Below are 13,428 nucleotides of genomic sequence, written 5' to 3'. Positions count from 1 at the left end.
GTTCCCCTGTTTGTTGTGGTGTTTGGTGACCGACCAACCGTTTGGTCCATCGCACTGGGTCAGTCACTCCGTGACAGACATCTTTCGACAGAAATGGAAGGACTTGGCAACTGGATGCTCCAGGGGATTTATGGAACTTTTAATACAGATGAACCAGACAGCCATAGATGGAATGGATAAAGAAATTGAGGAACTCCAGGTTAAATTGAAACAGGACTTATCTATTGAAATGTTGGCCACATTTAATAGAGAATTAGAGCAGGATTTTGCTAAATGGGAAAAAAATCTGTGAAAATAAGGGCAAGAAATTTCAACGTGATATTGGAGATCAGCAATCCAATACGATTTACAAACGGAATAGGAGAACAAATCGATCTCGGGGATTCTCCCATGCCAGATCTGCCTCCACTGTCTCACTAGCCTCCAGTGAAGAATCAATTAAAACAAGACCAAAATTTTATGAATTACGTAATTCTGGACTAAATCGGGAGAGAAATAATGTGAGACGTAAAAATACTCAAACTAATCAACAGGATAAAAAAGACAAAAAAGGTTTAGAGGTAGTTAATTTATCTCATCACATTCTCACTAATGATCAACTGTATGTCCTTCAAAAAGGACTGTGGGATAGCTGCGGAGACACCATCACATGTTTCTCAACGCAAGCAGTGAATAGCCAGGCCTTTCCCCGGGAAGGAACAACCACGGGAAGGGCAGCATCCAATAAAGGAAAACATCCAATACAGGAAAACCACCTATGCCAAGCATGGTATCCATCCACAGACAGCTGTTTCGGGGTGTTTGCCCCTCATCAGTGTGGAGTAGGAATCTGGCTATTATGAGCAGTGCCTAGTAAAAGGCTGTAAAGGCACAGATGATTGGCCTCGGGGAGACCAAAACATCCAACACCGCGGAGACACCATCACGTGTTTCAGCATTAGGAGGAGATACACAATTTTAAGTGGTACTATATTGTGAAGTAAATGCCATGACTTTTTTTCATTGGACTCATCTGGTCTGTTTTTATTAAATAACGTTTATAAACGGAGCTAAATATTCATGGAAAAAAGGAAGCATTACTAAAAAAAGTTAGCTATCTGATTCAGGAATGTCTAAGAGGTGATGGAAAAAAGGCCGACCATGGATACATCCTGTTTGGTTACTGTTGAGCTGTTGTTTCATACGATGCATAGTGTCCTGGATATCAACTGTAGACAGGTTTAAAGGCAGTTGTCGAGCTAATCTTACAGCTTCCCCCTAAAAAGTAAAAAAAAAACAAAAAAAAACATTAATGAAAACATTATGTAATATTTAAAAGTTTTTACATTTTCAAAAATATTAACAGGTGTGTCACGACTAGTGTTGAGCATTCCGATACCTCAAGTATCGGGTATCGGCCGATACTTGCGGGTATCGGAATTCCGATACCGAGATCCGATACTTTTCTGGTATCGGGAATCGGTATCGGGATTAATATCAATGTGTAAAAGAAAGAATTAAAATAAAAAATAGGGATATACTCACCTCTCCGACGCAGCCTGGACTTTACCGCCGTAACCGGGAGCCGTTGTACCTAAAAATGCGCGCTTGAAGGGCCTTAGATGATGTCACGGCGCTCTGATTGGTCCGTAGCGGTCGCGTGACCGCTACGCGACCAATCACAAAGCAGTGACGTCACCTAAGGTCTTTCAAGCGCTTGAAAGACCTTAGGTGACGTCACTGCTTTGTGATTGGTCGCGTAGCGGTCACGCGACCGCTACGGACCAATCAGAGCGCCGTGACGTCATCTAAGGCCCTTCAAGCGCGCATTCTTAGGTACAACGGCTCCCGGTTACGGCGGTAAAGTCCAGGCTGCGTCGGAGAGGTGAGTATATCCCTATTTTTTATTTTAATTCTTTCTTTTACACATTGATATGGATCCCAGGGCCTGAAGGAGAGTTTCCTCTCCTTCAGACCCTGGGAACCATACAGGATACCGTCCGATACTTGGTGTCCCATTGACTTGTATTGGTATCGGGTATCGGTATCGGATTAGATCCGATACTTTGCCGGTATTGGCCGATACTTTCCGATACCGATACTTTCAAGTATTGGAAGGTATCGCTCAACACTAGTCACGACACAGCTGTCAGGTGACCTGGGACAAAGGGATTCTTCCGTGTGCCTAACACTAGGGGGCACACTAGCTCGCCCTGTTCTCCAGGATACTTCTAAAGGTGAAGATGACAGGGCATCCACCCTTGCCTTATCTCCTGAGTCAGTCCTCCGTCTGTTCTCTTCCCCCACCCAGGGAAGCGGGGCGCTACTGTGCACCATACTACACCAACCTGACAAACAAGGCAACATAAACAAGGGTTAACAGAAAACTCCAGGCATACAAAATATTCACTCACATATAGCAGAGGAATGCACCGAGGAGTGGAGGTTGGGGAATAAATCAAAATAGAGCAGAAAAGGGAATTACCACACATACAAACCAAGCAACAGTCACAGATAACTCCTTCATCTCTCCTTCTCATATGAACACCTCTCCCTCCGTTAGCCATGCAGGAAATGCTAGCTCTGACAAGAATTTGCAACAGAGACCAGATTGTAAAGGGGAAAGGAGTGCCTAACAGGGCTCAGCTGTGAGCACAGAGATTTCCAACATGGCCGATTAACCCCTGTTCTGCCAGAAGGAATAAACACCATTAAAATGAAGGAGACGTGCTTCTTCTCAGCGCCGGAGTAGGAGCAATCATATGCTGCGGTCTTCTGGCGCCACACTGTAGCGTTAACCCCGTGACAAGGTATTTACATGTGTAAAATCTATTATACGGATTAAAAATGCTGCTACTTTTTTAGTGCTAGCTGGGGACTACGACAAAGATAAGTGTCGATTTCTTTCACTGGTTTTATATGTGACATCTATATTGTTTGGCATCTATATGCAATTTTCTGCTTGGGATAGGCAGTACAATATGAAATAAGGACTACAATAAGTGTCAATTTCTTTTCACTGATTGTAAGTGATGTCCACATTGATTGCCATCGCAGATTTCTGATTGGGACATGCAGAACAATATGAAATATACTGCAATATTAGAATTGTGTGTATAGCTGTCAAAGGTACATTTTCTCTATCCCTTGGAGATTGATCCGGAGGGAAGGTGGCACTCTGGAGCAATATTTGGTTGGTTATGTTCTCAACTTGAGACACTGACATAAAGTACTGGCTCCTTTATACAGTATAAATTCATTGCTGTATCTATCTCATAGAGAATCTTTAGCTGACATATTTTGTTATACAAATGACAAAAGACTGACTGGCACTTCCAAGCTAGCGTGAACAGGTGCACACTAGGAGCAGCCATCTCCATATACAATAAGCAATTCATGCTTCAGTATTAGAGAAGAATTCACACTAGACACGTTGGACCCAGCAGTTCTGAGACCGCCTTGTCGTTGGCTGCTGGGCATGTATGAATTGGCCAAAGTATGTGCTAAGTGTCTCAGTTTTTTCCTAGTATCCAGAAGCAGTATTGCTATTCATATCTCATATTGACATGCTTTAGCACTACAGAGTGCAACTTTTTTTGTTTATATTTTGTTATACATACGTATGCCTTTTTCCTATTCATTCTTTCACTGTCTGTCCTTTATATTGAAAATACCTCAATGTAATTCAATATAGTTTAGTTGTCATGTGTCACATCATGTGGGACTTGTTTGAACTATGACCTGTTGTCAATGTGTTTTTCAGTCTTTTTGGAGCTCAATTTTGAAATTTCAACCTACGGCATATACAGTAATTGATACTTCTGCTGTCTTGTTATAAATGTGGTTTTCCTGAAGAAGAAGTAGATTTGTACTTCGAAACACGTCAAAATAAATCAATTATTTTATTACACTGGGATTTATGTTTTAAATCCTGTTGGCAGACAAACCCCTTCTAACCTATTGATGTCTGATGGTCACTGGCTGACTAGTGGATCTGCTGCAGCCAATATTGCACTATATGCTGTTTTTACGGATTAACCCCTTTCTGCCATCACACGGAATAGGACGTCTGATGACAGAACCCCCGCTTTATTGTGGGCTCCAGCAGTGAGTCCGCAACAAAGGCGGGACATGTCAGCAGTTTAGAACAGGTGATATGTGCCTGCAATAGGCGCGGGCGGAATCGCGCCTATTAACTAGTTAAATCCCGCTATCAACTCTGACAGCGGAATTTAATAAGCGCATCCGGCCGGAAATGCGCGCATCGGTGACTCCCATCACTTGATCGGGGGTCATCGGTGCATCGGCATGACAACCAGAGGTCTCCTTGAGACCTCTATGGTTGTTGATGCCGGATTGCTATGAGCGCCACCCTGCGGTCAGAGCTCATAGCAATGCTGTAATTCTACTACATAGAGGCAATCTGAGCATCGCCTCTATGTAGCAAAGGCGATCGAGTTATGGCAGCTTCTAGCCTCCCATGGAGACTATTGAAGCATGACAAAAGTAAAAAAAAATGTTTTTACAACTATGAAAAAAATTTAAAAGTTTAAATCACCCCCCTTTCGCCCCATTCAAAATAAAACAATAAAAAAAAATCAAACATACACATATTTGGTATCGCCGCATTCAGAATCGCCCGATCTATCGATAAAAAAAAAATAACCTGATCGCTAAACGGTGTAGTGAGAAAAAAAGTCAAAATGACAGAATTACTTTTTTTGGTCACCGCAACATTCCATTAAAATGCAATAACGGGCAATCAAAGGATCATTTCTGCACCAAAATAGTATCATTAAAAACATCTGCTCAGCATGCAAAAAATAAGCCCTTACCCAACCCCAGATCACGAAAAATGGAGACGCTATGGATAACGGAAAATTGCCCTTTTTTTTTTTTTCTTTAAGGCAAGGTTGGAATTTTTTTCACCACTTAGATAAAAAAGAACCTAGATATGTCTGGTGTCTATGAACTCGTAATGACCTGTAGAATCACAATGGCAGGTCAGTTTTAGCATTTAGTGAAACTAGCAAAAATGCCAAACAAAAAGAAAGTGTGGAATTGCACTTTGTTTGCAATCAATTTCACTGCACTTGAAATTTTTTTCCCGTTTTCAAGTACAGGACATGGTAAAACCAATGGTGTTGTTCAAAAGTACAACTCGTCCCAAAAAATAAGCCCTCACATGGCCATATTGACGGAAAAATAAAAAAGTTATGGCCCTGGGAAGGAGGGGAGTGAAAAATGAAAACGCAAAACCGAAAAAGCTCCGGGTTAAGGGGTTAAACAGGTGAGTTTAATCTGAGCGTAAAGCTCACTATATTTCTCAGATAAGACCCTATTTTGCGCTGATCTCCCCTACAGTTTTACTTTGACAGTTACACTTATAAGACAGACTGCTCTGTGCATGGCTGCTATATTAATTATAGGATATATGATCAGTGTGTGATAGGGTCACTATATATTGGTGTATGTGGATGAAGCATATGAGGCAATCTGACTGTGTAGGTGATTGATATTTGATGGTTTAACAGGTTCTCAGTATGGATGATTAATAACGGCACGTCAGTGGGATGTATTTGGGCTTTGGATTAAGGCTTTTTTTAAATGTGTTAGTTTAACAGTTATATTTTTTTGTTGACATCTACTTTTTCAAAATACTTATTTTATGGTAATCATTTGGTGGAAACTGAAAATAGATTATGTTTCCACTGTCAATGATAATTCTTAGTTTACTAAATACCCTGTAGATCGGTGGGTGTCCAGGTCATGAGACCTCCACCAAAAGCTCAAAACACTTCAGCTCCTGCATTAGTGAAAATACAGTGCAGTATATAGGCTCATAGACTATTTATAACTACCGTGGTACATATTAGAAAACCATAAAAGGCCCACACAAAGTACATTTATAGAAGGCAACAAACTGCAATAATATCTCGGACATAAAACATGTACCAATTTAGCAAAACATTTTTATTTCCCCCATTTTAGCACTGTGCTACTCTTATACAACTGTATCTCCCACTAACTGTGCAGAATATGCCCTGCAAGCGGGATTTCTTGAAATCCATGAACATGGAAACAGATAGATCTATTTCAAAAGATATTTTTAATGAAGTCTACAATTTTGCATAAAACAGGACAATAAGGCCGGAGTCACACTAGACCGTAATAAGGACGAGTGCTATAAAAAAATCGCATAGCACTCGGACCAGTATTCTTCTATGGGGCAGCTCACATAACCGTTTTTTTCCTTGGCCGTTTTCAGTGTGCGAGTGAAATGGCAGCATGCTGCAATTGTCACCGACACTCGGCCGACTCTCGGCTCACTCGCACCCATATAAGCCTATGGGTGCGAGTGAGACAACTCACATCACTCAGATATCATCCGAGTGATGTGCATTATACGCTGGCCCGGCAATGGAGGAGATGGAGAAATTCATTTCTCCGCCTCCTCCGCTGCTGTGCTCCGATCCGCTCTCTGCGAGAGGCTCAGAGCACAGACGCAGACGCAGCAGAGCAGGAGCCGAGGGTCATTAGCATATTGCATTCGATGCTCTCGCATCGGATGCAATAGGCTAGTGTAACCCCAGCCTAAGAAAGATTGTAAACATAGCTTTAAAAGTAAATGTATAATTAGAAAATAACATTATTTAACCTGGTGCTACTCTATACTGTACACATATTTGGCACTAAAGGCTGTTTTAAACATGAATGGTAAATGTTTTGGTTAGTGATGGTGAAGGTACAGGAGCTGCTCCAGCATAGGATGTTGGCAGTAACGTACAATGCCTGAATCGTGGGTAGCTCTATTCATGGGTGTCTACCCCCTTAAATGTTACCCCATCAGGGTTTCCACTGCAACAAAGGGTCTGCTGAAGGTCCTAGATCAGCCATCTTTGTATTCTCACTAAGGGTATGTGCACACGTTGCGGATCCGCAGCAGTTTTCCATGTGGCGTACAGTACCATGTAAACCTATGGAAAACAAAAACCGCTGTGCACATGCTGCCGCGGTTTTATTTCCGCAGCATGTCAGCTCTTTGTGCGGAAAAGCAGAGTTTCTGCACCCATTGACTATACATTGAGTAAGGCAAATCTGCACAGCAAAAAACGCAAGACAATCTGCAACAAATCCGCAAGAAATCGGCATCAATTCCGCATTAAGGCTGTGTGCACACGTTCCGGATTTTTTCGCTATAAAAACCGTGAAAAAAACGTATCCATTAAGCATCCTATTAATAGAATGCAATCTGCAATTTTTGTACACATGTTGCGCTTTTTTCCGCGGTAAAAAATGAAGAATGTTCCTTAATTTTGTGGATTTTTCGTGGATTTCCCGCTATTTAATGCATTGGGAAGCTCTGGAAAAAAAAACGCGAAAAATCCGAGCAAAAAAGAAAAACGTGCAAAAAACGCATGTGGATTTACTGCAGAAAATGTCTGGTTTTGTTCAGGAAATTTCTGCAAAGAATCCTGACGTGTGCACATAGCCTTAATCCTGCATTTTCTGCCAAGAGATGCAGATTCTGTGTGGAAAATTCCGCAGGCCAATTCGCAACGTGTGCACATACCCTAAGGCCTGCAGAAGCAGAGCTTATTAACCCTTTCACCCCAAGCATGTTTTCACCTTCCTGACCAGGCCAATTTTTTCCATTCAGACCACTGTCACTTTATGAGGTAATAACTCTGGAATGATTCAACAGATCCCAGTGATTCCGAGTGGTAAAATTTCTTTGCTATGACTTTTATCTGTGAAGAAATCATAAATATAGCAAAAATTTTGCAATTTTAAATTTTTAGTTTGTAGGCCATAAATCAGAGACTCAAATGACGCAAAATAGTTAATAACATTTCCCACATGTCTACCGTTCATCAGCACAATTTTTGACACAATTTCTTTTTGTTAGGAAATTATAAGGGTTAAAAGATGACCAGTGATTTCTCATTTTTACAACAAAATTTACAAAACCATTTTTTTAGGGACCACATTTCAAATGACTTTGAGGGGCAAATATGACAGAAAATACCCAAAAAGTGACACCATTTAAAATATCGCACCCCTCAAGATTCTTAAAACCATTAAAAAAAAAATGTATTAACCCTTCAGGTTTCAGGTACTTCACAGGAATTAATGGATTGTGGAAAGAAAAAATAAACATCTAACTTTTTTCACAAAATTTTTTTTTTTTTCCTACTTCCACAAGGCCAACAGGAGAAAATGCATCCACAATTTCTCCTGAGCATACCTACACCCCCATATGTAGGGTAAAACCACTGTTTGGGCGAACGACAGAGCTCAGAAGGGAATGAGCCCTCAGGGAACTTATCTAGATGTGTGGTGAGCACCTTGAACTCCCAAGGTGCTTCACAGAAGTTTATAGCTTTGAGCCCTGAAAATAACAAAATCAAATTTTTCTCACAAAAATGTTTTTTATCCATAAATTTTAAACTTTCATATGGGTAACAGGAGAAATTGTACCATACAATTTGTTGTTCAATTTCTCCTGAGTACGCCGATACCGGCAGGGCTTGAAAGGGAAGGAGCCTATTTAATTTTCTGAATGCAAAATTTGAGGAATAATTAGCAGATGCCATGTCACATTTGGAGAGCTCCTGTTGTGCCTAAACAGTGGAATTCCCCAAAGTGACACTATTTGGGGTCGCCCCAAGTTTCGCAAATTTGTTTATGGGGCGATTCTGTCAGATGAGTATAAAACATTTATTAAATACTAACACAGATATATTGATGATCTGATCATCATATGGAGTGTTACGAACAGTAGGCTATACAATTTGTGAGAGGACTCAATGACAATGAAGTCCTGCACCTTGCTTTCTCTTGGTGGCAAAGTCAGGGCCATTCCCTGGTCCTCCTGTCTGGTATCTACTTTGTGGGATACTCCTGTTTCAGGGTCCAATCCCTCCTCACCAGGTCGGCAGCAGTCACTTGCAAATACATCCATACTTCAAGCGGGAATTGTGCCTCTGTTTGCACAATCACATGAGGAGATGCGATTGTTTTATACTGTATATTTAAAAGAACAGAGATACTGATTTGGCTTTTATCCTAAGTCATATTGCACGACTCGTTAAAGGGTTGATTGTGACTTGTAGGATCGCTACTTCCAATAGGTGGCGCTATAGAGTTAAGTCCTCTTTTTTTCAGCAGAGGCAATTTGCAAATGTAAGATGAATCACTCTTCCTCTTCTGTCTGCCCTCTCTCTCGCACACTTGAAAGGGCTATAAAAGAAGGAACAAACTCATTTTCTCCATTCACCTGAAGAAGGATGCAAACAGCCGAAATGCGTTGTGTATATAGTTTTTATCAGTTTGAATACAATTTTACCTACAAGCGAACCTGAAATATCTACAGGTGTAGTGATGGTTTTAACTCCATGTGTATTTCTGGAAACATGCAGCGGCTTTTTGGGAACAAAAAGGTGAATAAGCACAAATGGGGCAGCAATTGGAAGAGACTTTTGTTAAACAAAGAAGCACTTAGGATTTTGAAATCTAACACCAGGTCCCTAATTGGATGATGCGGTTTCTCTTTTCTTGGGAAATCTTCATAGCTGCTCCTCGATTCGAACCAGTAACCTTTCTATTGGGAATTAACCTAGTAACACACTGAGCTATTAGAGAATGTGAAAACAGGTGGTAATTTGTAGTATACAGGAAAAAAAATATTTTTCCACCACCAGGAGCAAAACAGTAACATTGCAGTGACATGACAAGAATCTGCATAACTAATCATATGCACAATAGTTGCAAGTAAAATTTATGTATGAGATAGCCAAAATGATTGCTTATAAAATGACTAGATGGTGGCCCGATTCTAACGCATCGGGTATTCTAGAATATGCATGTCCACGTAGTATATTGCACAGCCCACGTAGTATATTGCCCAGCGACGTAGTATATTGCCCAGTGACGTAGTATACAGCACAGAGCCACGTAGTATATTGCACAGCGACGCAGTATATTGCCCAGCCACGTAGTATATTGCCCAGTTACGTAGTATATTGCCCAGTGACGTAGTATATTGCACAGCGACATAGTATATAGCACACAGCCACGTAGCATATTGCACAGCCCACGTAGTATATAGCCCAGCCACGTAGTATATTGCCCAGTGATGTAGTATATTGCACAGCCCACGTAGTATATAGCCCAGCCACGTAGTATATTGCCCAGTGACGTAGTATATTGCACAGCGACGTAGTATACAGCACAGAGCCACGTAGTATATTGCTCAGCCACGTACTATATTGCCCAGCCACGTACTATATTGCCCAGCCACGTAGTATATTGCCCAGTGACGTAGTATACAGCAGAACCACGTACTATATTGCACAGCGACGTAGTATATTGCCCAGTGACGTAGTATATTGCACAGCGACGTAGTATATTGCCCAGCCATGTAGTATATTGCCCAGTGACGTAGTATACAGCACAGAGCCACGTAGTATATTGCACAGCGATGTAGTATACAGCACAGAGCCACGTAGTATATTTCCCAGCCACGTAGTATATTGCCCAGCTACGTAGTAGATTGGCCAGCTACGTATGTCACAGGTTAAAAAATAAAAAATAAACATACTCACCTTCCGATCCGAGGACCCCTTGTAGTTCTAACATACTCACCATACTTGTAGTTCTGTCACCTGTGCGTGGTACAGGCGGCAGCTTCCGGTCCCAGGGTGTGATGACGTCGCGGTCACATGACCGTGACGTCATGACAGGTCCTGCTCGTGCAGGCGCGCAGGGCCTGTGATGACGTCGCGGTCACATGACCGTGACGTCATGGCAGGTCCTTCTGCCATACGATCCTTGGTACCGGAACCTGCTGCTTGCACACAGCGGTTACCGGAGGGTGGTGAGGAACAGGAAGGGCGGCGGATGGTGAGTATATGATTTTTTATTTATTTTTTTATTATTTTTAACATTAGATCCTTTTACTATTGACGCTGCATAGGCAGCCTCAATAGTAAAAACTTGGTCACACAGGGTTAATAGCGGCGGTAACGGAGTGAGTTACCCAGGGCATAACGCGGTCCATTACCGCTGACATTAACCCTGTGTGAGCCGCGACTGCGGGGAGTATGGAGCAGCCGCCCAGCACTGACTGCAGGGGAGTGGGGAGGGACTAATTGGACTGTGCCCGTCGCTGATTGGTCGCGGCAGCCATGACAGGCAGCTGGCGAGACCAATCAGCGAATGAATAACCATTACGGAAGTTGAGGACAGACAGCCGGAAGTACCCCTTAGGCAATTACAGTATATATATATACAGTCATGGCCAAAAGTATTGACACCCCTGCAATTCTGTCAGATAATACCCAGTTTCTTCCTGAAAATAATTGCAAACACAAATTCTTTGGTATTATTATCTTCATTTAATTTGTCTTAAATGAAAAAACACAAAAAGAATTGTCCTAAAGCCAAATTGGATATAATTCCACACCAAACATAAAAAAGGGGGTGGACAAAAGTATTGGCACTGTTCGAAAAATCATGTGATGCTTCTCTAATTGGTGTAATTAACAGCACCTGTAACTTACCTGTGGCACCTAACAGGTGTTGCAATAACTAAATCACACTTGCAGCCAGTTGACATGGATTAAAGTTGACTCAACCTCTGTCCTGTGTCCTTGTGTGTACCACATTGAGCATGGAGAAAAGAAAGAAGACCAAAGAACTGTCTGAGGACTTGAGAAACCAAATTGTGAGGAAGCATGAGCAATCTCAAGGCTACAAGTCCATCTCCAAAGACCTGACTGTTCCTGTGTCTACCGTGCGCAGTGTCATCAAGAAGTCTAAAGCTCATGGCACTGTGGCTAACCTCCCTAGATGTGGACGGAAAAGACAAATTGACAAGAGATTTCAACGCAAGATTGTGCGGATGTTGGATAAAGAACATCGACTAACATCTAAACAAGTTCAAGCTGCCCTGCAGTCCGAGGGTACAGCAGTGTCAACCCGTACTATCCATCGGCGTCTGAATGAAAAGGGACTGTATGGTAGGAGACCCAGGAAGACCCCACTTCTTACCCCGAGACATAAAAAAGCCAGGCTGGAGTTTGCCAAAACTTACCTGAAAAAGCCTAAAACATTTTGGAAGAATGTTCTCTGGTCAGATGAGACAAAAGTAGAGCTTTTTGGGCAAAGGCATCAACATAGAGTTTACAGGAGGAAAAAAGAGGCATTCAAAGAAAAGAACACGGTCCCTACAGTCAAACATGGCGGAGGTTCCCTGATGTTTTGGGGTTGCTTTGCGGCCTCTGGCACTGGACTGCTTGACCGTGTGCATGGAATTATGAAGTCTGAAGACTACCAACAAATTTTGCAGCATAATGTAGGGCCCAGTGTAAGAAAGCTGAGTCTCCCTCAGAGGTCATGGGTCTTCCAGCAGGACAACGGCCAAAAACACACTTCAAAAAGCACTAAAAATGGTTTGAGAAAAAGCACTGGAGACTTCTAAGGTGGCCAGCAATTAGTCCAGACCTGAATCCCATAGAACACCTGTGGAGAGATCTAAAAATGGCAGTTTGGAGAAGGCACCCTTCAAATATCAGGCACCTGGAGCAGTTTGCCAAAGAAGAATGGTCTAAAATTCCAGCAGGATAACTTGGCACACACGTGATCTGATGCTTGGTGAGATTTAATAAGAGGAGAGTACATACAGACGTTTCGGTCATAGACCTTCTTCAATGTACCTCTCTCAGGATAGATAGTCTGATAAGCCGTTTTTTAGGGGTAAGGTACCCAATTCCAGCCTGGAATTGGGTACCTTACCCCTAAAAAACGGCTTATCAGACTATCTATCCTGAGAGAGGTACATTGAAGAAGGTCTATGACCGAAACGTCTGTATGTACTCTCCTCTTATTAAATCTCACCAAGCATCAGATCACGTGTGTGCCAAGTTATTTTACTAGTTTACATGGTTTGGGCACCTACTTGCGCACCACCCTATATAGTAGTGCCTACGGTCAATCTTTCATAAAATTCCAGCAGAGCATTGTAAGAAACTCATTGATGGTTACCGGAAGCGGTTGGTCGCAGTTATTTTGGCTAAAGGTTGTGCAACTAAGTATTAGGCTGAGGGTGCCAATACTTTTGTCTGGCCCGTTTTTGGAGTTTTGTGTGAAATGATCAATGTTTTGCTTTTTGCTTCATTCTCTTTTGTGTTTTTTCATTTAAGACAAAGTAAATGAAGATAATAATACCAAAGAATTTGTGATTGCAATCATTTTCGGGAAGAAACTGAGTATTATCTGACAGAATTGCAGGGTTGTGAATACTTTTGGCCATGACTGTAGATAGTAGTCTCATGCTCGAATAGTAGTGGATGGTGAGAGATGGAGCCTGAAAGTTAAAAGTTCAAAACATTGTTACCCTTTAGCTCATCGGTGTATATCTATTAACATTTTACACATATTTGTATT

General features: G+C 41.9%; 1 protein-coding gene across 4 annotated transcripts in view; it reads right to left on the bottom strand.

The window, feature by feature from the left end:
- Window positions 1-993: 993 nt before the first annotated feature.
- PMS1 (PMS1 homolog 1, mismatch repair system component) overlaps window positions 994-13,428 on the bottom strand; it is a 440,797-nt gene continuing 428,362 nt past the window's right edge. For all 4 annotated transcript variants that reach the window (XM_077275414.1, XM_077275416.1, XM_077275413.1 and 1 more), the window contains one exon: window positions 994-1,257. In XM_077275414.1, coding sequence (XP_077131529.1) covers window positions 1,090-1,257 — 168 coding nt within the window. In that variant the 3' untranslated portion in view covers window positions 994-1,089. The remainder of the gene's footprint in view (window positions 1,258-13,428) is intronic.

The sequence above is a fragment of the Ranitomeya variabilis genome, chromosome 7 (assembly GCF_051348905.1).
Source record: "Ranitomeya variabilis isolate aRanVar5 chromosome 7, aRanVar5.hap1, whole genome shotgun sequence".
Taxonomy (NCBI): Eukaryota; Metazoa; Chordata; class Amphibia; order Anura; family Dendrobatidae; genus Ranitomeya; species Ranitomeya variabilis.
This window is presented reverse-complemented; position numbering and strand designations above follow the sequence as displayed.